The sequence below is a fragment of the Ranitomeya variabilis genome, chromosome 6 (assembly GCF_051348905.1).
Source record: "Ranitomeya variabilis isolate aRanVar5 chromosome 6, aRanVar5.hap1, whole genome shotgun sequence".
NCBI classification, from domain to species: domain Eukaryota; kingdom Metazoa; phylum Chordata; class Amphibia; order Anura; family Dendrobatidae; genus Ranitomeya; species Ranitomeya variabilis.
In genome coordinates, this window is record NC_135237.1 from 76806924 (window position 1) to 76832345 (window position 25422).

Here is a 25422-nt window from a genome sequence, read left to right on the forward strand (position 1 = left end):
TCTCCAGAACATCTCCGGTCTGCCTGATGCTTCTAATAACTCTACTCCCTGTTTGCGGTCTCCAGGATGTCTTCAGTCTGCCTGCAGCTTCCAATGAACTCCGCTACTTGTCTGTGGTCTCCATGACATCTCCTGTCTGCTACGGGCTTCCAGTAAAGCTGATACCTATCTGTGGTCTCCTGAATGTCCTCCTGCTTCCTGTACCTCTGCTGTCTGTGTCCTGTTTGTCTCATTCATCTGCTGCCCCAACGCCCGCATCCCGTGTGCCCACCTGGACCTTGGGTTGGTGAATCCACCTCACCAGGTAACAGTCTCCATAGTAACCAGGTTGTCAGACATTATTTAACTCTTCATCTCTAAGCTGAAGTGGTCAGCAGAATTAGGCAAAGCATATGGTGGCATTCAAGTCATGTTACTCAAGATGCTGAATGCTCCAAAAATGATCACATTGAATGTCCTCAACTACTGCTCACATAGAGAACACACAGCTTTCACAGTGTTCTGAATGTATACTTTCAAACTCTCAGGGAATGTCTAGGGGGCTACAAGAGAAAGGGGAGACCTTCTGCACCCAGGAAATTTTCCAGGCACCAGGGTTTAACTGGAGAATGAGGCATAAAAAGGTGACAGAATTTATGTGGATGGTTGAAGGCTCTATAAAGGTTGTGGATACAGCCAAACATTTCTGACTGCATGTTTTGTGTGCCTTAACATATAGGTCTCTCTAATATTACAGCCTGCCAATCTTGTCAAGTATTGCTAAATGCTAAATCTGCCTTACTTTTATTGAGGTTTTGGCACACTTTAGATAAGGACTCATGAAAGCTAAGTGAAAACTTTAAATAGTATGTGGCTGAAATACTATTTAACAGAATGAAATGAGTTTTACATCCTCTTTCTGATCCCAGATGAATTTAACAGGAGTATAAATGTACTATTGTTTACACTTTTTTTAAGAATTCTATGTAGGATGTTACACAAGTCTCGTTACTGGCTTCTGAGGAGAAGTATTTATCAAAATTAACAACTGTAATAATGATGACATGTTACAAAATGGAAATGAAAGACAAGCGAAAGGATAACATCGTCCACACCACCAATCTCCTTTTACAGCGTATATACATTGACTCAGTGCACACTAATTATACGGCCCCAATATATGCAACACTATGCCATAAAGTTTCATAAGCACCCATTCAGTTCTAGTGTAAAAACTATTTACTTTATAACACAGTTAAACAAAACTTATGTTTGCTATGGACAGTTTTTTTTGTATGTCAGTCGATCAAAGATTTCGCCAACTGATATGAACGCACTTATTTATGAATATCAATGACATTAAATAGTTTATGCATGAAAATCATATTAGAATTATACAATTATTAACACACGTAAAATTAGTTCTATATGGGTTCAAGCTAATTATAAAAGTGCAAGTGTTATTGTCTAGGCACTAGACACATTTCCAGTGACAGATAACAATGCAGGACACATGTAGATATTATATGAAGAATACTTACTCTACATATTTGCCCCATGTTCCCAGGTCAGACATGGCCATGAACACGCAGTTTGTGAGGATAGTGCACATTATAAACATACTGAACAAAGTTAAAATCATAAGTTAAGGAAAATACTTTGATGTGCAATTATATATACAGTATATGCACAAACAAAAGATGTACAGTGTCTATCATTTTCCCAATAACTGACTTTTTGGGAGTCACTGAGAGTAGTGAAAGTTGGACCCGTGGGTCTGTTGTAACTGTGTGTTCTGACTCAAAGCCAGATTACGGGATCACCAGTGAGGCCAAATCGTGGGACACGGACCACTCGGTCATGAGCACTTAGAGAAAATAAATGCACACTGTTGTGAGCACAAACAATTCTGTTCATTACCATGTGAGCAGGATTCCTATTCCATTTACAGACAAATGTAGTTCTCAATGGAAATTTCCATCAGTTGCCATCTTCTCACGAACGTTATGAGACTTTGTTGGCTATTACGTCTTTCTTGGTATATTACCCATAACACTGTCTCGTGGAATGTTTTGAGAAAATATTAAACCAAATATGAAACCTTAAGAAAATTATTAATCAACATATAAGACTATGACACTGACATTTTACAGTGCCTAAAACTCTACAGACATGTGGAAGTCATTTGCATTAAAGGGGATTTTCGTGACCTTAAAAAAAAAGAAATGTAGTTGCTAACAGAGGCAACTATCTGCCTGTTGTACCCAGCACCGGTCATTGACCACTCCTGCCAGAGATTTAGTTGTTCCCTGTCAACAGAGCAGCCATTTCTCTTCCTGTAGACAGGACGGGACTACTGGTGTCATGCTAATTGACAGCTGGCTTCTCCCAGTTAGGCAGCGAGATGGCTGTCAATCAGCATGACACCAGTAGTCCCGCCCTGTCAGCAGGAAGAGAAACTGCAGAATCTCTGGCAGGAGAGGTCAAGGACCGACGCTGGGTACAACAGACAGGTAGTTGCTTCTGTAGGCAACTAGATGCCTTTTTTTCTAAAGTCCTAGATATTTTCTTTAACTGCTGTCAATCGCAGCATGTTAAGTGATTAAATATATCTCTATCACGAGCATTGATTGATCTTAAGTAGTTGAAACCTTTTGTACTAATTTTCTCTCCTTTTTTATTGACTTGATTTTCCAAGAATTAAACTTTTTAGTAAAATACATCATTGTCAGGACTTTGGACTGGATGTGGACTTTGAAGCAGATACACATGAAAAACGGCTTCAAAAATTCTTGGATACTCTTTGATGTGAATTTTGAAGCAGATCTATGTGAAAATCAACGTAAAAAAACCTCTGAACATATCCTTAGGATGGGTTCACACCATTTTTTTAAGATTTAAGAATAGATTTTGCTACAAAATCTACATATTATTCTTTTAATAAGCTTTTTATTGAATACAATATAAATATAATTTTATTACGCATGCTGCTGTTTTCCACTTGTTTTATTTTCTGAGTGGAAAAGTGATAAGGTGTCAATTCTTGAGACATTTATGCCTAAAACAGCTCCAGATTTGGCTGCTGAATCAGGTAGGGTAGGTGCACACAGTCAGTAAACGCTGCCGGCTGGACGCTGCGTACCTGCACAGCGTCCAACCTGCAGCATCCAGATGTTACAGCATAGTGGATGGGATTTCAAGAAATCCCATGTCTACTATGCGTCCAGAGATGTCAGGGGCTCACCTGTGGAGATGGACATGCGGTGCGTCTTTCTAGACTGCAGCACGTCAATTTCTCTTGCGAAGACACCAGTCTCCGCAAGAAAAAAATTCAGCCATACAATGTAGGCAATAGCCGGCAGCACTTTTGACACAGCGGACATGTGCTGCATCAAAAGCGCTGCCAATTACTGAACATCTGCACATACTCTTAGGCTCAGTTCAAAAAATCTGCCATAGCCGGTCTGTGTAGAAAACCATCCATGCGTACTGACACATTGACTATAATAGGCCCTTGTGCTCTATGTATTTGGTTTGTAGCGCACCCGGACAGCACATGGACCGATTCTACGCTTGTCTGAACGAGCCCTAAAGCAAATAGATGGCATTTATTGAGAATATTTGGAGTATGATGATTAGTCAGGAGCACAGACAAAATGTTATTTCATTTGAAAGGATATGAATGTACCAAAATTTTGATTGCAGCTCTTCTGATAGGATGGAAAGGGCTAATTATATACAAAGCAGGTGTGGCACTAAATCTGAAGATTGTCTTCCCTTTGTTTAGTACTATAAAGGTCTAGAGAAAAAAGGTAAAGAAAAGATCAATGCAGTGAAATTCTTACCACGTATCTAACAGAGACCATACTTTATGAGAAGTGCACAATTTACTAGAATATCAGAGATTATTCGACCTCATGCACACGGCCAAACAGATTTGTAAATGTTCTGAGCTGCACAGAGCTGTAATGCAGCGTTCAAATAACAACTATTTGGCACATACAGTATCACTTTAGGGACTCTGCGGACTGACGTTCTTGACAGAGGATGGATCCCTGAACTTTATGGTATAGTAGGTGCCAATGAAAATGGTATGCCGATAATTTATTTTTGAACATAAGCTGTTGTCCAGGATTGGAGTTCAAGTCTGCAGTCACTTTGTGGCTACAGAGCTGTGAAACCTCACGGTGCACATTGCACACTGTCAGGATTCTCTGGTGTCGGAAGCAGGCTGGCACATGACTGCAAGTATGCAATTTGTGTACATGAGGTCACGTGCTGACTATACATGTGCCGGCTCGCTTAACACAAGAATTGAGTGAGGCTGAACACATCTAGTCATAATGTTGCCAAAAGTATTCAGTTCACGTACTTGCGATCACGTGTCCGTCTGCTCCCGATGCCAGGAACCCTGACATTACACACTGCATAATGTGACGATTCACAAGTCTGCAGTTACATAGAAAAACTGCAAACTGAAGCCCTAAGCCTGGACAGGTGAACTTCTATTTTGTTATATATCAAACCTAAAGTGAATGTCCACCTATCAATAACAATAGACAGGAAATAGAGCTGGAGTGGCAGAGGCTTGAGATCTACAGAAAGCTCTTTAGCTTCATTTGAATATTAATTCAAATGCTGATATCTCACTAATGGAGGAACTGACTAGTCATGGAACGGACATATACAGTGCCTACAAGTAGTATTCAACCCCCTGCAGATTTAGCAGGTTTACACATTTGGAATTAACTTGGCATTGTGACATTTGGACTGTAGATCAGCCTGGAAGTGTGAAATGCACTGCAGCAAAAAAGAATGTTATTTCTTTGTTTATTTTTTTTTTAAATTGGGAAAAGTTTTTCAGAGGGTCATTTATTATTCAACCCCTCAACCCACCAGAATTCTGTTTGGTTCCCCTAAAGTATTAAGAAGTAGTTCAGGCACAAAGAACAATGAGCTTCACATGTTTGGATTAATTATCTCTTTTTCCTGCCTTTTCTGACTATTTAAGACCCTCCCCAAACTTGTGAACAGCACTCATACATGGTCAACATGGGAAAGACAAAGGAGCATTCCAAGGCCATCAGAGACAAGATCGTGGAGGGTCACAAGGCTGGCAAGGGGTACAAAACCCTTTCCAAGGAGTTGGGCCTACCTGTCTCCACTGTTGGGAGCATCATCCGGAAGTGGAAGGCTTATGGAACTACTGTTAGCCTTCCACGGCCTGGACAGCCTTTGAAAGTTTCCTGCCGTGCCGAGGCCATGCTTGTCCGAAGAGTCAAGGCTAACCCAAGGACAACAAGGAAGGAGCTCCGGGAAGATCTCATGGCAGTGGGGACATTGGTTTCAGTCAATACCATAAGTAACGTACTCCACCGCAATGGTCTCCGTTCCAGACGAGCCCGTAAGGTACCTTTACTTTCAAAGCATCATGTCAAGGCTCGTCTACAGTTTGCTCATGATCACTTGGAGGACTCTGAGACTGACTGGTTCAAGGTTCTCTGGTCTGATGAGACCAAGATCGAGATCTTTGGTGCCAACCACACACGTGACGTTTGGAGACTGGATGGCACTGCGTACAACCCCAAGAATACCATCCCTACAGTCAAGCATGGTGGTGGCAGCATCATGCTGTGGGGCTGTTTCTCAGCCAAGGGGCCTGGCCATCTGGTCCGCATCCATGGGAAGATGGATAGCACGGCCTACCTGGAAATTTTGGCCAAGAACCTCCGCTCCTCCATCAAGGATCTTAAGATGGGTCGTCATTTCATCTTCCAACAAGACAACGACCCAAAGCACACAGCCAAGAAAACCAAGGCCTGGTTCAAGAGGCAAGAAATCAAGGTGTTGCAGTGACCTAGTCAGTCTCCTGACCTTAACCCAATTGAAAACTTGTGGAAGGAGCTCAAGATTAAAGTCCACATGAGACACCCAAAGAACCTAGATAACTTGGAGAAAATCTGCATGGAGGAGTGGGCCAAGATAACTCCAGAGACCTGTGCCGGCCTGATCAGGTCTTATAAAAGGCGATTATTAGCTGTAATTGCAAACAAAGGTTATTCCACAAAATATTAAATCTAGGGGTTGAATAATAATTGACCCACACTTTTATGTTTAAAATTTATAAAAATTTAACTGAGCAACAAAACTTTTTGGTTTGTAAGATTTATGCATCTGTTAATAAATCCTGCTCTTGTTTGAAGTTTGAAGGCTCTAACTTATTTGCATCTTATTAAACCTGCTAAATCTGCAGGGGGTTGAATACTACTTGTAGGCACTGTATAAATAAATCAGGGGAGAAATCCTGATGAAAGATTCCCTGTAACATTCATTGTTAAAGCAGGAAACAATGTCCTCCCTCTATTTCTTTAACCCCTTAGGCTACGGTCACATTGCGTTATGTGACCGCGTTTAACGGACTACGTTACACCGCGGCATAACGCGGTGTTAACGTAGTCCGTTAACGCCGCCATAGCCTGTAATGGTGAGTGCGTCGCTAACGCACGCCCACATTGGGCGTGCGCTAGCGATGTCGCGTCATTTGAGTGACGGACCTCGGACGCTGCTTGCAGCGTCCGCGGCGCGCCCGAGGTCCGTTCCTCGCTAGTGCAGATCGGGGATCTGCGCTAGCGAGGACGCCGAACGCGGACCCTAGAGAAGCATTGCATTAGCGCAACCTGCTAGCGCTATGCGCTTAACGGATTGCCCTAACGCAATGTGACCCTAGCCTTAGTGACGGAGCCAAATTTTTGAAATCTGACCAGTGTCACTTTATGTGGTAATAATAACTCTGCAACACTTCAACAAATCCCAGTGATTTTGAGATTGTTTTTCCGTGACACATTATACTTTATGATAATGGTAAATATAGGTCAATATGTTTTGTGTTTATTTATTAAAAAAATATCAAAAATTTGAGAAAAATTTTAAAAAATTAGCAATTTCCAAAATTTGAATGATTATTCCTTTAATCCAGATGGCCATACTACAGCAAACCATTAATAAATGACATTTCCCTCATGTCAGCTTTACATCAGCACCATTTGTAAAATGTTATTTTATTTTGTTAGCATTTTAGGAGGATTAAAAATGTAGCAGCAATTTTTCATTTTTTCAAGGAAATTTACAAAATTTATTTTTTTAGAGACTTATCCATGTTTTAAGTGACTTTAGGTCTCCTATATATTGGGAAACCCCCAAATGTGATATCATTTTTAAATCAGCACTCCCTGACGTATTGAAAATTGCAGTCAGGTAGTTTATTAACTCTTCAGGTGCTTTACAGGAATTAATGCAAAGTGGTATGACAGAAATGAAAATGTGTATTTTTACCACCTAAATGTCTCTAACTTCTGAACAGGTTACAACAGCCATTAGATTCTTAGGCCGCTATTTGGTCGTGAATTGCCATAGCAAACATCAGGACCACAAAATCATGATCTGAGGGCACCAATTGGGATAAAGAGGAAGCCCCCACACTCTATTAACCATTTATAATGATGTAGTCACTATTGACAGCAGCATCTAAGGGGTTAAACAGATTTGGACGGTGCAAACACTGATCATGGCTGATACAGCAAGTTGTCAGCTATAGTGGACAGTGGACATCTGCTAGATTGTCACCTGTATGGGGAGGCTAGTCTCTTATATCTCAGGTCAGTTAAAAGACGCATTGGCGGTCATTAAGGGGTTAATAGTAGAGAAATTAGATGTTTGCATAGTGAAAGTTATAAGGTGACTGTAAAGAAAAGATTTTTTTAGGAGTTTTATAACCTGAAGTAGAATCTGCAACATCAGTATAGACAAACATAACTGGGCCTTAAAGGAAATCATTAAAGCGAACCTGTCATCAGGATTTTGCTAAGTAACCTACAGACCGTGTCAGGTTGGCGCCATTATACTGATTAAAATGATACCTGGGGTGATGATATCCATCTTTTGGTTGTTGTTTAATCTTTGTTTTCCGTTTTTAGTTTATCAGATTCTCGTGCTTCGGGGCAGTGCTGTGAGCAGGGCTGTCAGCAGGGCTTTATTTGGTGCTCTCTGGCCTCATCTTCATTATTGTGGTTGAACTGACAGATCACTGTTCCTTCAGTGACCTACCTCTAATTTTAAATATTGCAGTTTATAGTGTGGGCTTTGAAAAAAAAATACTTCCAGTAAAATGGCGCCTGCGCAGTAACATCTATCTCTTACCGATAGATACTACTGCACATGCGCTGATGGTGGCGCCATTTTTCGGGAAACAATTTTTTCTTATTCCTCCGACAAAATGTTGCCGTAATCTGTTTAGCTCGTAAGCCATTCAAAAGTAAAACTCATCCCACAAAAAACAAGCCCTCAAATGACCATATTGATGGAAAAATTAAAAAGTTATGGCTGTGGGAAGAAGGGGAGCAAAAAATGGAAACGCAAAAATGGAAATACCCCTGGTCCTTAAGGGGTTAACTGAAAACTGAAAACAGAGATTAAACAACAACCGCAAGATGGCTTTCTTCACCCCAGGTATCATTTTATTCAGTGTAACAGTCAACCTGACAGTGTCTGTAGTTTACTTAGCAAAATCCTGATGACAGGTTTGCTTCAAGTTTAGCACTGTTACTTTGCAGCAATGGAGTCCTGGGTTCAAATCCCACTAAGGATAACATCTGCATGGAGTTTGTATTTTCTCCCCGTGTTTGCATGGGCTTCCTCCAAAAATTACAAAACACTGATGGCGAATTTAGACTATGAGACCCAATGGGGACAGTGATCATAATTAGTGAGGAGCAAATACTGGGTTTTCCAGAGTATGCTTGGGTGGTCTCCAAGTATTTATGACTGCTTGGAGATTTAGTTTTCCTTGCCACAGCTGGATAATTTGTGGCTACTAGACAGCTTGATTACATGTGGGGATTCACTAGCTACCAGGCAACCCCCACATGTACTCAGGCTGGCTAGTAGCCGTAAATCATCCAGCTGCGGCAATGAAAACTAAATCTCCGAGCAGTCATAAATACTCGGAGACTACCCGAGCGTTCTTGGGAAAACCCGAGCAACGAGTATACTCGCTCATCACTAATCATAATGTCTGTAAAGTGCTGTGGAATATGATGATGCTAAATAAGTGTGTTAAATATTGTAAGCTATGGAGGACCTTATAATTTTTTTCTGGTTGTGCACTGTGTGCAGCGCTTTTATGAGTGTACAAGTACCACAACTACCATTTCTTGATATTTGAATGAGGCACTACAATTGGTACCTTCTGTTGTGATTTTGCTTTTTGCTCCCTCTAGTGGTCATTAGTGATTTGACTCTGGAGCTTCTGTCTTTTCCTATATCCTCACCTGGGCCGTTAGTTCAGGGGCGTTGCTATATAAGCTCCCTGGACCTTCAGTTCAATGCCTGGCATCGTTGAAATCAGAGCTAATCTGTTGTGCTCTTGTCCTATGATCCTGGTTCCTGTATTTCAAGCTAAGTCTGCTTCCTTGCTTTTTGCTTTTGTTTTGTTTGGTATTTTTGTCCAGCTTGTTCCAATCTGTATCCTGACCTTTGCTGGAAGCTCTAGGGGGCTGGTGTTCTCCCCCTGGACTGTTAGACGGTTCGGGGGTTCTTGAATCTCCAGCGTGGATTTTTATAGGGTTTTTGTTGACCAGATAAGTTATCTTGCTATATTCTGCTATTAGTAAGCTGGCCTCTCTTTGCTGAACCTGGTTCATTTCTGTGTTTGTCATTTCCTCTTACCTCACCGTTATTATTTGTGGGGGGCTTGTATCTTGCTTTGGGGTCCCTTTCTCTGGAGGCAAGAGAGGTCTTTGTTTTCTTCTCCTAGGGGTAGTTAGATTCTCCGGCTGGCGCAAGTCATCTAGCGATCACCGTAGGCATGATCCCCGGCTACTTCTAGTGTTGGCGTTAGGAGTAGCTATTTGGTCAACCCAGTTACCACGGCCCTAGGAGCTGGATTTTTGAATCTCGCAGACTTACACGTTCCTCTGAGACCTTGTCCACTGGGGTCATAACAGTATGCCAGGCCTTGATTAAATGTTTAATGCATTGCAGAAGTGGGATTATAAGAAAGAAAATTTTGAGTTTTTTTTTTTCCCTCTCTCATTTTTTTTTTTTTTTTTTCTTTTCCCCTTTACCTCAGAGTGGCTTAAGCTTGCTGCAGACATGAATGTCCAGACCTTGATTACAAGTGTGGACCAGCTTGCTGCTCGTGTGCAGGGTATACAAGATTATGTTACCAGAAATCCTAGGTCTGAACCCAAGATTCCGATTCCTGAACTGTTTTCAGGAGACCGATTTAAGTTTAGGAATTTCAGGAATAATTGTAAATTGTTTTTGTCCCTGAAACCTTGTTCGTCTGGAGACTCTGCTCAACAAGTAAAAATTGTTATTTCATTCTTACGGGGTGACCCTCAAGATTGGGCTTTTTCGTTGGCGCCAGGAGATCCGGCATTGGCTGATATTGATGCGTTTTTTCTGGCGCTCGGTTTACTTTATGAGGAACCCAATCTTGAGATTCAGGCAGAGAAAGCCTTGCTGGCTATGTCTCAGGGCCAGGACGAGGCTGAGGTGTATTGCCAAAAATTTCGGAAATGGTCCGTGCTGACACATTGGAACGAGTGTGCACTGGCCGCTAATTTTAGAAATGGCCTTTCTGAGGCCATTAAGAATGTTATGGTGGGTTTTCCCATTCCCACAGGTCTGAATGATACCATGTCCCTGGCTATTCAAATTGACCGGCGGTTGCGGGAGCGCAAAACCGCAAATTCCCTCATGTTGTTGTCTGAACAGACACCTGATGTGATGCAATGTGATAGAAAAACCGCAAATTCCCTCATGGTGTTGTCTGAACGGACACCTGATTTGATGCAATGTGATAGAATCCTGACTAGAAATGAGAGGAAAATTCATAGACGCCGGAATGGCTTGTGCTACTACTGTGGTGATTCTACACATGTTATCTCAGCATGCTCTAAACGTATATCTAAGGTTGTTAGTCCTGTCACCGTTGGTAATTTGCATCCTAAGTTTATTCTGTCTGTAACTTTGATTTGCTCACTGTCATCTTATCCTGTCATGGCGTTTGTAGATTCAGGTGCTGCCCTGAGTCTTATGGATCTCTCATTTGCTAAGCGCTGTGGTTTTATTCTTGAACCATTAGAAAATCCTATCCCTCTTAGGGGTATTGATGCTACGCCATTAGCAGAAAATAAACCGCAGTATTGGACACAGGTTACCATGTGCATGACTCCTGAACACCGCGAGGTGATACGTTTTCTCGTTCTACATAAAATGCATGATTTGGTTGTTTTGGGGCTGCCATGGTTACAGACCCATAATCCAGTCCTTGACTGGAAGGCTATGTCAGTGTCTAGTTGGGGCTGTCGTGGTATTCATGAGGATTCCCTGCCTGTGTCTATTGCTTCTTCTACGCCTTCGGAAGTTCCGGAGTATTTGTCTGATTATCAGGATGTCTTTAGCGAGTCCAGGTCCAGTGCATTGCCTCCTCATAGGGAATGTGACTGTGCAATAGATTTGATTCCAGGCAGTAAATTTCCTAAGGGAAGACTGTTTAATCTGTCGATACCTGAACATACCGCTATGCGTTCATATATCAAGGAGTCTCTGGAGAAAGGACACATCCGTCCGTCTTCTTCCCCTCTTGGTGCGGGATTCTTTTTTGTGGCTAAAAAGGACGGATCTTTGAGGCCTTGTATTGACTATCGGCTTTTAAATAAGATCACTGTCAAATTTCAGTATCCTTTGCCGCTGTTGTCTGACTTGTTTGCCCGGATTAAAGGTGCCAAGTGGTTTACCAAGATAGACCTTCGTGGTGCGTACAACCTTGTGCGCATTAAGCAAGGGGATGAATGGAAAACCGCATTCAATACGCCCGAAGGTCATTTTGAGTACTTGGTGATGCCTTTTGGGCTCTCTAATGCCCCTTCAGTTTTTCAGTCCTTTATGCATGACATTTTCCGGAACTATCTGGATAAATTTTTGATCATTTATCTGGATGATATTCTGTTTTTTTCTGATAATTGGGACTCGCATGTGGAGCAGGTCAGGATGGTCTTTAAAATTTTGCGTGAAAATTCTTTGTTTGTCAAGGGCTCAAAGTGTCTTTTTGGTGTACAGAAGGTTCCCTTTTTGGGGTTCATTTTTTCCCCTTCTGCTGTGGAGATGGACCCAGTCAAGGTCCGAGCTATTCTTGATTGGACTCAGCCCTCGTCAGTTAAGAGTCTTCAGAAGTTCTTGGGTTTCGCTAACTTCTACCCTCGTTTTATCGCTAACTTTTCTAGCATTGTGAAACCTTTGACGGATATGACCAAGAAGGGCTCCGATGTGGTTAATTGGGCTCCTGCTGCCGTGGAGGCTTTCCAGGAGTTGAAACGTCGGTTTACTTCGGCGCCTGTTTTGTGCCAGCCTGATGTCTCGCTTCCCTTTCAGGTTGAGGTGGATGCTTCAGAGATTGGAGCAGGGGCCGTTTTGTCGCAGAGAGGCCCTGGTTGCTCTGTTATGAGACCTTGCGCCTTTTTCTCTAGGAAGTTTTCGCCTGCGGAGCGAAATTATGATGTGGGCAATCGGGAGTTGTTGGCCATGAAATGGGCATTTGAGGAGTGGCGTCATTGGCTCGAGGGTGCTAAGCATCGTGTGGTGGTCTTGACTGATCACAAAAATCTGATGTATCTCGAGTCTGCTAAACGCCTGAATCCTAGACAGGCCCGCTGGTCATTGTTTTTCTCCCGTTTTGACTTTGTTGTCTCGTATTTACCAGGTTCAAAAAATGTGAAGGCCGATGCTCTTTCCAGGAGCTTTGTGCCTGATGCTCCTGGAGTCGCTGAACCTGTTGGTATTCTTAAGGATGGTATTATCTTGTCAGCTATTTCTCCAGATCTGCGACGTGTGTTGCAGAGATTTCAGGCTGATAGGCCTGATTCTTGTCCACCTGACAGACTGTTTGTGCCTGATAAGTGGACCAGCAGAGTCATTTCCGAGGTTCATTCCTCGGTGTTGGCAGGTCACCCAGGAATTTTTGGCACCAGAGATCTGGTGGCCAGATCCTTTTGGTGGCCTTCCTTGTCTAGGGATGTGCGGTCATTTGTACAGTCCTGTGGGACTTGTGCTCGAGCTAAGCCTTGCTGTTCTCGTGCCAGCGGGTTGCTCTTGCCCTTGCCTGTCCCTAAGAGACCTTGGACACATATCTCCATGGATTTCATTTCTGATCTTCCGGTGTCTCAAGGCATGTCTGTTATCTGGGTGATATGTGATCGCTTCTCCAAGATGGTCCATTTGGTTCCTTTGCCTAAGCTGCCTTCCTCTTCCGATCTGGTTCCTGTGTTTTTCCAGAACGTGGTTCGTTTGCACGGCATCCCTGAGAATATTGTGTCAGACAGAGGATCCCAGTTCGTTTCCAGATTCTGGCGATCCTTTTGTAGTAGGATGGGCATTGACTTGTCGTTTTCGTCTGCTTTCCATCCTCAGACTAATGGACAGACGGAGCGAACTAATCAGACTTTGGAGGCTTATTTGAGGTGTTTTGTCTCTGCTGATCAGGACGATTGGGTGACCTTCTTGCCGTTGGCTGAGTTTGCCCTTAATAATCGGGCTAGTTCCGCCACCTTGGTTTCGCCGTTTTTCTGCAACTCTGGTTTCCACCCTCGTTTTTCTTCGGGTCATGTGGAACCTTCTGACTGCCCTGGGGTGGATTCTGTGGTGGATAGGTTGCAGCGGATCTGGAATCTTGTGGTGGACAACTTGAAGTTGTCACAGGAGAGGGCTCAGCGCTTTGCCAACCGCCGCCGCGGTGTGGGTCCCCGACTACGTGTTGGGGATTTGGTGTGGCTTTCTTCCCGCTTTGTTCCTATGAAGGTTTCCTCTCCCAAATTTAAACCTCGTTTTATTGGTCCTTACAAGATATTGGAAATCCTTAATCCTGTATCCTTTCGCCTGGATCTTCCTGTGTCGTTTGCTATCCACAACGTGTTTCATAGGTCCTTGTTGCGGCGGTACGTTGTGCCTGTGGTTCCTTCTGCTGAGCCTCCTGCTCCGGTGTTGGTTGAGGGCGAGTTGGAGTACGTGGTGGAGAAGATCTTGGATTCTCGTCTCTCCAGGCGGAGGCTTCAGTACCTGGTCAAGTGGAAGGGCTATGGTCAGGAAGATAATTCCTGGGTGGTCGCCTCTGATGTTCATGCGGCCGATTTAGTTCGTGCCTTTCACGCCGCTCGTCCTGATCGGCCTGGTGGTCGTGGTGAGGGTTCGGTGACCCCTCACTAAGGGGGGGGTACTGTTGTGATTTTGCTTTTTGCTCCCTCTAGTGGTCATTAGTGATTTGACTCTGGAGCTTCTGTCTTTTCCTATATCCTCACCTGGGCCGTTAGTTCAGGGGCGTTGCTATATAAGCTCCCTGGACCTTCAGTTCAATGCCTGGCATCGTTGAAATCAGAGCTAATCTGTTGTGCTCTTGTCCTATGATCCTGGTTCCTGTATTTCAAGCTAAGTCTGCTTCCTTGCTTTTTGCTTTTGTTTTGTTTGGTATTTTTGTCCAGCTTGTTCCAATCTGTATCCTGACCTTTGCTGGAAGCTCTAGGGGGCTGGTGTTCTCCCCCCGGACCGTTAGACGGTTCGGGGGTTCTTGAATCTCCAGCGTGGATTTTTATAGGGTTTTTGTTGACCAGATAAGTTATCTTGCTATATTCTGCTATTAGTAAGCTGGCCTCTCTTTGCTGAACCTGGTTCATTTCTGTGTTTGTCATTTCCTCTTACCTCACCGTTATTATTTGTGGGGGGCTTGTATCTTGCTTTGGGGTCCCTTTCTCTGAAGGCAAGAGAGGTCTTTGTTTTCTTCTCCTAGGGGTAGTTAGATTCTCCGGCTGGCGCGAGTCATCTAGCGATCACCGTAGGCATGATCCCCGGCTACTTCTAGTGTTGGCGTTAGGAGTAGCTATTTGGTCAACCCAGTTACCACAGCCCTAGGAGCTGGATTTTTGAATCTCGCAGACTTACACGTTCCTCTGAGACCTTGTCCACTGGGGTCATAACACCTTCAAGGATGTATTCATGACCATCCTTGTAATTTTTGTCTAGCTTTGCACTGTGTGCAGAGGCTTTATGAGTGTAGAAGTACCACAACTACACTTTTTAATATTTGAATGAGGCACTACAGCTGGTGCATTCAAGGGTGTATGGATGAACCTGCCTGTAATTTTTGTCTAGCTTAGCAGTGTGTGCAGAGCCTTTATGAGGGTAGAAGTATCATATTGTTCACAATATTTGAATGAGGCCTTACAAATGTTACCTTCAAGGGTGCATGGATGACCCTGCTTGTAATTTTTGGCACTCTTTGCACTTTGTGCATAGCCTTTATGAGTCTAGACATATCACTACATGACAATTTGAACAAAATGTGTATGGGGCCCTTCTTCATGTCTAATACAGGGTGTATCTGAGTCCCTTTTCCATCACATTTTTGGCAGTTCTTGTTTCCTTCATAAATTGCACTGACATTTCCAATTGTTTTATAAAAATTTCAATGGTGGTTTGCTTCAATTATTTTTTTAAAATCCTTTTTAAATGTTGCCTCATATACAAGTCATTATACAGGAAAAAATGTTTCTTAACATTTTTTTTCTGTAAACTCCAATTTTTTCGTTGATTTTGAATGTTTTATTGTCAGTCCTTAAAGAAGTTGTCCACTACTTGGACATCTGCTTGTCAAACCCCTTACTTGGCCCTGAAAAAATAATAAAGCTGGTACTCACCTCCAGTGCTGGCGCTGCTCCAGCGTTATCAGCACTTGCTCTCCCGGGGCTCCCATGCTGTTGTTGTGACACGTGCCCTCGGTGCACAATCAGCACTGGCATCACTGCCTACCATTGAACTGAGCATGAAGAGTCCGAGATCAGCTGCAGCCCGGATTTCCTCTTCTTGTTCGATTTGTCCAAAGGCGGGGACAGTGACTCCAGCACTGACTGGGTGCCAGTGTCACTTGTCACAACAACCGCACAGGAGCCCCGGGAGAGAAAGTGCCGACACCGCAGGAACGGCGCAAGCACGGGAGGTGAGTTATGGGGCAAAACATTTTGATCAAGGGGTTGTACTAGTAGTAGAAAATTCTTGGGTTTTCCATTGACTCCCGTTATACTCGTTACTCAAAACAAACATTCGAGCATTAAGAATTGCTAGGTTTGAGTAACATCCGAATAGCATCTGATCATTTTAGTGCTTGCTCATCTCTACTATATATATTAAACTGTATATATTATGCTGTACTTTATGTAAGATCAAGCTGCTGTTACCTTCTTGTTTCTGTAGAATGGGTCAATATCCTCCAGGGGTTGCCCAATAAGATGTGAAGGAAAGTCCCCGTAGATTCGAGGCAGTTGTTTTCCAGCCTCCAAGTCGGGATGTGGTGTTGGTAAATCCTCTGCATTTTCATTGTTTTCTCCTTCTCTGTATTCCTGTTTGGCACTTCTGGCCTGTTCCTCAGCGATACGCTTCTCAATAGCAGCCAATGATTCTGGGGTGAAGCGACGGAAGCTGTCAGGACTTGGTGGCAACAACAGGACTGCCATATTTTCATCCTGCTATTTCTGTCCTAATTCTTACTTATAGCATTGGAAACAGCTGAAACGCACAAAAAAAAAAAGAGGCAAATTAAATTTATATATCTACGAGAGGCAATTATATCACCTGACTATGTCTGACTTTTTGAGTTAGATTCCATAATTGTAACTTAGACCTTTATGGGAGAGAAATTACTTAAATTCTAAAAAAGGAGTAATAACTAAGTAATTATCACTTCTATCATAATAAGCATGAGAAAAATAGGATACTTGTCATACACTTAAATGAACCGCTAATTGTTAGTAAACTAGTCTGCATTAATACATTGTGATTTATTAATACATCTGTAGATGGCACGGGCACAGGAAATGTAGCCATGCAATCAGCAGGAGTTACCAGCTATGATAGGCAGACAGCTGACATCATGCTGCAACAGCCAGAATTGGAGTTCTCTGATCCATATTGTTTTACCCCATAGATGTCGCAGCCAGTTGCGCACGTTGCTAGGAGTAGAACCGAAAAGGATTACCTCTGTCAGCCCTTCAGTGCTGGTGCTGCTCAGTGTACGGATTAATTTGCGGCCATCGGCAGCCCAACAAAGACCATGAGATTTGCCAAAGATTTCTGACTATCAGTACATGCCAGAAACAGTTTTGCTTTGGAATATTAGATCTTCTAAAGTGATATCTAAGTGATCAAATCACCACTGTTTTCAATCCTCCTCCATCATCTAAAAAAAATAGTTTTTTAAGAATATCAAGAAAAGAACAAATATATGCTAATGCTTAAATCATAACATGTAAAATTTTCAATTGCAAAATAAAAAAAAAATGTCACTACACTTCTGTACTACTAGAATCCAAGCCGGCAACGATCATGTTACATTTACTTTTCTGACAATCAATGTGATTTGTCAACTCTATAACTAAAGCTCCAACTTCCTAAAAAAATGGAACTAGACAGTAAAAAAAGAAATAATTCTCATTACTGGGACTTGTCTTTTAAAGGACATCCCTGTCCAAGTGCTTTTATTAGGACATATGGATAACATTGAGAGGTCCGCTGTATGAGTCAGAATAAAGTGTCATCCTGGAAGGGAAGATCTAGTTCTGGCATGCTTTAGCCTTCCTTACGTCACCAGAAATATATACATGGTCGTGACTTACCCAGGAAAAATTAATTAGATGTGGAGAGTTTAGAAAACCTTGCCAAACTGAAAACAGACTGTTCATTTAATTATATCAACCATGAGGATATAATTATATGAGAATATATTTTAATTAACATTAAATAAAATTGAAATAAAGTTTACAAACATGGCTTAATTGTGATCACTTATTTTCTTGAAGAAGTGTATCGTAAACGAGTTGTGTAAGGTTTTCAACCATTTAGTCCTCGATGGTCATTGTTTACTTTGCAGCAACAATCACGCGCCAAATATCAACTTCACCACTGCATACTTCATAACTGATGTCAGTGATTGGTAAACTTAGACCAAAAGGGATCACCGATGCAGTGGCACCGAGTTAGGGGAGTTTTTACCAAGAGCGTAATTCTTATTAATAGTAATTTATTTTTTCAACCCTGTTCAATTTTTTTTTTTTTTAATTCTGGACACTGCCTTCAAAAGAGCTGAAAATCTCTTATAAATGTAGGTTCCAAATGCCCTAGTGTCTATAAGGAAAATCAACATTATCACCGTTTTAGTTCATTCATAAACAATAAAATGTGATGTAGCTTTCATCAAATTAAATCCACCAAGGGGCAAAAGCCTCTTGAGGACACAAAGCTTCAGTTTAGTGACATCCTAATGGACATTAGACAAAGGGATGTGCATCAATTATTTACAGTGGTGCTTTAAAGTTTCTGAACACTGAATTTTAAACATTTCTGTGTAAATTTGACCTAAAACTACTGAACATTTATACACAAGTCCTAAAAGTAGGTAAAAGGTACCAAATTAAAGAAATTAGTCAAAAAATGGACTTAAAATTATGTGAACCTTTGTTGTCAGTATTTAGTGTCACCCTTGTTAGGAATACAAGCCATGGACGCAATCGTCCTCCTCTGGTTTCCAGACTTCTTCGCTGGTTCATACTGGCGGCTAAGCTATCGCGCACTTGGCTGTTGTGACTACACACGGTGGTGCCTCATGGGTGGAAGTGGTGAGAGATGTGTTAACACGGGCTGCCGTGCTTCCCACTTGTTTCGCGACCCTGGAGACATGGAACACTGTGTCTCCCAGTTGCCAGGCATTGCAGGACGCAGCCTTGTCTGGTGTTAGCCAATGCTGGGAATGTGTGCACCCTGCTGTTCAGGTGAGCAGGGAGTGGCTCACTGGATATGACTGGGAGGAATGCATCACCTGTTGTTATTAGCAGTGGTGGCTTGTGCATCAGTGACTGCACTTTTGCTGGTCCGATTCGAGTCCCTACAGAGCAGTTATTGCTGAGCAGAACAACCATCTTATGTAGCAATAATTCCATCTAAACATTTCTGATCATTCTTGATTAGTCCTGTACATTGACTTGGAGAAATTTTAGCCCATTCCTCTACAAAACAGCTTCAACTATGTTATGTTGGTGAGTTGCTCTCTTCAGGTCCTTTCACAACAATTATTATAGGTCCGAAACTGCCATTGCTAGAATTGCCATTCCAGAACTTTAACTTTACTTTTCTTTAACCATTCTTTTGTAGAACTTGTGTACTTTGATTCATTGTCTTGTTTTATGACCAACACTCTTGAGATTCCTTTCATAGACAGGATGTAGCAAAAAAGGTCCATGATACTAGAATCACCATGTTTCACATATGGTATGAGGCTTTTATAATCTAACTAGATGGTGGCCCGATTCTAATGCATCGGGTATTCTAGAATATGCATGTAGTTTATTTATGAAGATTTCAGAATAATGCAATTAATACACAGGATTCAGCTGGCCGGGCGTGACCAATTAGCGAAGCGTGGTTCAAATCCCGCGCCAATTTGCGGCCGGACTGCGTCTGTCACTGATTGTTCGCAGCCGTCCGGGTGCGACCAATCAGTGAAGCCAGGGCCAGCTCCAGGTTTTTGAGGGCCCCAGGCGAAAGAGTCTCACAGCCCACGTAGCATATAACACAGCGCATGTAGTATATAGCACAGCCACGTAGTGTATAGCACAGCCACGTAGTATATTGCACAGCCACGTAGTATATAGCACAGCCACGTAGTATATAGCACAGCCCATGTAGTATATAGCACAGCCCATGCAGTATATAGCACAGCCCATGCAGTATATAACACAGCCCACATAGCATATAGCACAGCCCACGCAGTATATAACACAGCCCACGTAGTATATAACACAGCCACGTAGTATATAGCACAGCCCACGTAGTATATAACACAGCCCACATAGTATATAACACAGCCCACGCAGTATATAACACAGCCCACGTAGTATATAACACAGCCCACGTAGTATATAGCACAGCCCACTCAGTATATAACACAGCCCACATAGTATATAACACAGCAACGTAGTATATAACACAGCCCATGCAGTATATAGCACAGCCACGCAGTATATAACACAGCTCACGTAGTATATAACACAGCGATGTAGTATATAACACAGCCCATGTAGTATATAGCACAGACACGTAGTATATTGCACAGCCCATGTAGTATATAACACAGCCACGTAGTATATAGCACAGCCCACGTAGTATATAGCACAGCCCACGCAGTATATAACACAGCCCACGTAGTATATAACACAGCCACGTAGTATATAGCACAGCCAAGTAGTATATTGCACAGCCACATAGGCAGCATCAATAGTAAAAAGTTGGTCACACTTACAGGGTTAATGGCAGCGTTACCAGACTGTGCTACACCACGTTATGCCGCGGTATAACGCTGTCTGTTTAACAGGCTGCTAAAACGCTATGTGAGCGCTGACTGGAGGGGAGTATGGAGGGTGGTGGAGGGCAGTATGGAGGGGAGTAGGGAGGGGCCAATTCACGGCTGGACTGTGCCTGTAGCTGATTGGTCGTGCCCAGCCGGCTGCGACCAATCAGCGACGCGGGATTTCTGTGACAGACAAACAGACGGAAGTGGAACTTAGATGATTATATATATAGATGCAGTGTTTTTCTTACTCCAAACATAACGCTTCTCATATAAACCAAAAATCTCTGTTATGTCATTTTTCAATCCACAACAAATGTTCAAAAAGTGTTATGGCTTGTCCAGGTGACATTTAGTAAGCTATAGATGGGCAGAACTGTTGCTTTTGTAGAACAGTTACTTCTTGCAGTATGGCTATTCACACCGTTGTTGTTCAGTGTCCTCTTGATGGTGAACTCCTGAACACTAATATTAACTAATGTGAGAGAGGCCTTTAGTTGCTTATAGGTTACCTTGGATTCTTTGTGAGCTTCCATTATATGCCTTGCTCTTGGACTGATCTATGTTGGTCAACCACTCCTTGGGAGGGTAATAATAGTTGTGAATTTCCTCTATTAGTACACAATCTTTCTGACTGTGGATTGGTGGAGTCCAGACTTGGTAGAAACAGCTTTTTAACCTTTCCCAGCCTGATTAGCATAAAAACTCTACTTCTGAGTCCCTTATTAATTACCTTTATTCATGTCATGATACATTTTCCCACACACATGATTGTCAACAATTGACTCTAATTTCACCTTCAAATTATCTGCTAACCCTAAAGAATCACAAACATTTGCCACAGACATATGATATTACATCATATTCCTCAATAAAAAATGACTAATATTTCAACTTATTTGTTTCACTTGGTTCTCCTTATCTATCTTTAGGACTTATGTGAAAATATGATGTACTTTTACAGGAAATCTATGCTAAAATATTGTAAGTTCTGAAAGATTCACAAACTTTCAAGCAACACTGTAAAATCTGGTTTAGATTAACGTAAGGAAATTATTCTAAATAAGATTTTAAATAATATGTATATAACTGTGCAACTTACAAAAGGATACATCTGAATACATGGTCCGAGTTTATTGGTTATTTTATTACATCCATTCATTGTTTTATGTTGTTTTTGGTAACTATAACATGTAGGGTTACATTTCAATAACAATACTCCAGTGTTTACTTCATTCTAGGTTTCATGTTAGCCAAGTATGTTGGATATCAGCATTGTTCAATAAATGAAACATACGAGTTGCTAACCACTGATCCAAATGATACAATTGTGGTGCAAACAAACTAATGCGTTTCATCCAAAATATTCAAATTCGTTAAGGTACCTTCACACGAAACGACGCTGCAGCGATAGCGACAACGATGCCGATCGCTGCAGCGTCGCTGTTTGATCGCTGGAGAGCTGTCACACAGACCGCTCTCCAGCGACCAACGATGCCGAGGTCCCCGGGTAACCAGGGTAAACATCGAGTTGCTAAGCGCAGGGCCGCGCTTAGTAACCCGATGTTTACCCTGGTTACCAGCGTAAAATGTAAAAAAAACAAACAGTACATACTCACATTCGCGTCCCCCGGCATCCGCTTCCTGCACTGACTGACTGACTGAGCGCCGGCAGTAGCAGGGCACAGCGGTGACGTCACCGCTGTGCTGTGCTTTCACTTTCACTTTGCGGCGCTCAGTCAGTGTGGGAAGCAGACGGTGGGGGATGCGAATGTAAGTATGTACTGTTTGTTTTTTTTACATTTTACGCTGGTAACCAGGGTAAACATCGGGTTACTAAGCGCGGCCCTGTGCTTAGTAACCCGATGTTTACCCTGGTTACCAGTGTTAAATATCGCTGGTATCGTTGCTTTTGGTGTCAAACACAACGATACACGGCGATCGGACGACCAAATAAAGTTCTGAACTTTATTCGCGACCAGCGACATCACAGCAGGATCCTGATCACTGCTGCGTGTCAAACACAACGATATCGCTATCCAGGACGCTGCAACGTCACGGATCGCTAGCGATATCGTTACAAAGTCGTTTCGTGTGAAGGTACCTTTAGCATTTACTTTTGTTATAAAGGAAATAATTGCAAACGTATTTGCAAAGACAGTATCTTCCTTCTAGCATGGAAGTAGTTAAGAGGATTAAATTACCAAATACCTACTAATGCGAAGCACGGGGCATCAGTATCTTTCCTTTGATATAAATAAACCTGACATAGTTAAAGAATGGTGAGGACAAGAAGACAACAACCTAGTAGTGTTAGAGTACTTTCACACATCAGATTTTTGCCGTCAGGCACAATCTGGCTATTTTTTCAAAAAACTAATCTGTTTTTTTTCCGCCAGATCCGTTTTTTTCTCATAGATTTGTATTAGCGCCTGATGGCGCCTGATGGCCTAGCGTTTCATCCGTTTTTTGCTGAATCCGTCAAAAATTAGTTTTCCGGCGGACGGAGAAAATGTTCAGATGAACTTTTTTTGTGTCCGCCGAAAAAACGCACAGCGACGGTCTCTCTATCTCTCTCTCGGAACAGGAAATCCAAACTCCGGGTTTAACAGAAACCCCCCCCCCCCCCACAAAAACGGATTCAGCAAAAAAACTGATCCATCACATCAGTTTGACATTTTGCGCTGGATCCGGTTTTTAAAAAATTCACTGGATTATGCCTGACAGCAAAAACCTGATGTGTGAAAGTAGCCTTAAGTGAACATGCTCAGATAAGGTGTTATCTGAGCGTTCTCGGGTGCTAACAGTATCTTCGGCATGCTTGAATACTATTTTCGAGTCCTCGCGGCTGCGTGTCTTGTGGCTGCTCAACAGCCGCAGCTCATGCAGGGATTGCCTAACAGACAGGCAATCCCTGCATGTGTTGCGGCTGTTGAGCAGCTTTGAGGCATGCAGCAGGGGCAACTAGAACATATTTTTCGAGGACGCAAAAGATACTCTGTTAGCACCCGATAACGCTCGGATAACACCTTATCTGAGCACGTTCGCTCAACACTACAACCTAGTAAAAGTAATAACAATTTTCTAAATCGGAAATATTAATGATATAATGAATGACATAATCTGAAAAAGATTAAAAAACACTAGTGCATTGATAAATATTATCTTCTCTTTTAATTACAGTATGTATCAGACTGTGCTTCAATGCTAGAGCTTAATGTCATCATTTATCATCAGTCCTGACAACAGCGAACCTGCAAGTTAAAAGACGCGGCTATTTATTACCAATTCAAACATCCTAAATTTGTGCATGACTCTAACTTTAACCCCCTTCACACCGCAGCCCATTTCTGTTATTAATTTTCTTTTTTCCCTCTCCTTCTTTCAAGACCCGTAACTTTATATTTTTCCATCCACATAGCAGTATAAGGGTTTGTTTTTTGCGGGACGAGTGGTGCTTTTGAATGACACCATTTTATCATGTGATGCATAAAAAAAAAATCTAAATGCATTGAAGTTTCCAAATATTAATGCATTTCCACGATTGATTTTTTTTTTTTTTTTCAATGTTCACTATAAAGTAAAACTGACCTCGCAATATGATCCTCCAGGTCAGTAGGATTAGTCAGATAAAGGCTGATAGAGGCAGATAATGGCTGATAAAGTCAGCCATCATCTGATGAGAAACTTGCGGACATGACATATGATGTAAATGTACGTTATATACAGTATGTTGTGAAATGGTTACAATTTTAAATATCATAATGATATAATTTTAGAAATTTAACTTGACTAATAATGTTCGCTATGTAAATATTAGCTCATAGAACTATATATACTATAACGATTCCACCTCCCATTGTATCTGCTCAGTCATCAAGTCTTGTGCAGGGGCGTACATAGCTGTCTGTGCAGTAATTGACAGTCTATCATCAGTATTTACACAAGAAAATCCCATGGCAGACAATATGATCAGTGATAACAAAAATTCCCCATTAAGTGTCACCTGCTTAACCCAGCAGGAAGTACGGCGGCGTCTAAAAATCACTAAAATTGACAAATCCCCGGGCCCAGATGGGATACACCCCTGAGTACTGCAGGAATTAAGTACAGTCATTGATAGACCATTATTTTTAATCTTTAACCCCTTACCGACATCGGACGTACTATACCATCCGATGTCGGCTCCCCTGCTTTGATGCAGGGCTCCGCGGTGAGCCCGCATCAAAGCCGGGAACAGCTGACATGTGCCCGCAATAGGCGCGGGCAGAATCGCGATCTGCCCGCGCCTATTAACTAGTTAAATGCCGCTGTCAAACGCAGACAGCGGCATTTAACTACCGCATCCGGCCGGGCGGCCGGAAATGACGTCATTGCCGACCCCCGTCACATGAGCGGGGGTCGGCGATGCATCAGGAAGGTAACCATAGAGGTCCTTGAGACCTCTATGGTTACTGATCCTCAGTAGCTGTGAGCGCCACCCTGTGGTCGGCGCTCACAGCACACCTCCATTTCTGCTGCATAGCAGCGATCTGATGATCGCTGTTATGTAGCAGAGCCGATCGGGTTGTGCCTGCTTCTAGCCTCCTATGGAGGCTATAGAAGCATGGCAAAAGTTTAAAAAAAAAGTAAAAAAAAATGTGAAAAAAATAAAAAAAACATAAAAGTTTAAATTTTCGCCTTTCGCCCCAATCAAAATAAATCAATAAAAAAAAAAATCAAACCTACACATATTTGGTATCGCCGCGTTCAGAATCGCCCGATCTATCAAAAAAAAAAAGCATTAACCTGATCGCTAAACAGCGTATCGAGAAAAAAAATCGAAACGCCAGAATTACGTTTTTTTGGTCGCCGCGATATTGCATTAAAATGCAATAACGGGCGATCAAAATAACGTATCTGCACCAAAATGCTATCATTAAAAACGCCAGCTCGTCACGCAAAAAATAAGCCCTCAACCGACCCCAGATCACGAAAAATGGAGGAGCTACGAGTATCGG

The 25422-nt window shown here is 42.3% G+C and overlaps 1 protein-coding gene across 1 annotated transcript in view; it reads right to left on the minus strand.

Annotated features, from left to right (window-relative positions):
- LOC143781813 (sodium channel protein type 5 subunit alpha-like) overlaps window positions 1-25422 on the minus strand; it is a 514560-nt gene that overhangs the window by 350541 nt on the left and 138597 nt on the right. Inside the window, exons 2-4 of the mRNA XM_077268674.1 lie at window positions 16263-16590; window positions 3660-3778; window positions 1521-1610 (exon numbers count right to left, since the gene is read on the minus strand). Of these exons, the coding sequence (XP_077124789.1) occupies window positions 1521-1610; window positions 3660-3778; window positions 16263-16538 (485 nt within the window). The 5' untranslated portion in view covers window positions 16539-16590. The remainder of the gene's footprint in view (window positions 1-1520; window positions 1611-3659; window positions 3779-16262; window positions 16591-25422) is intronic.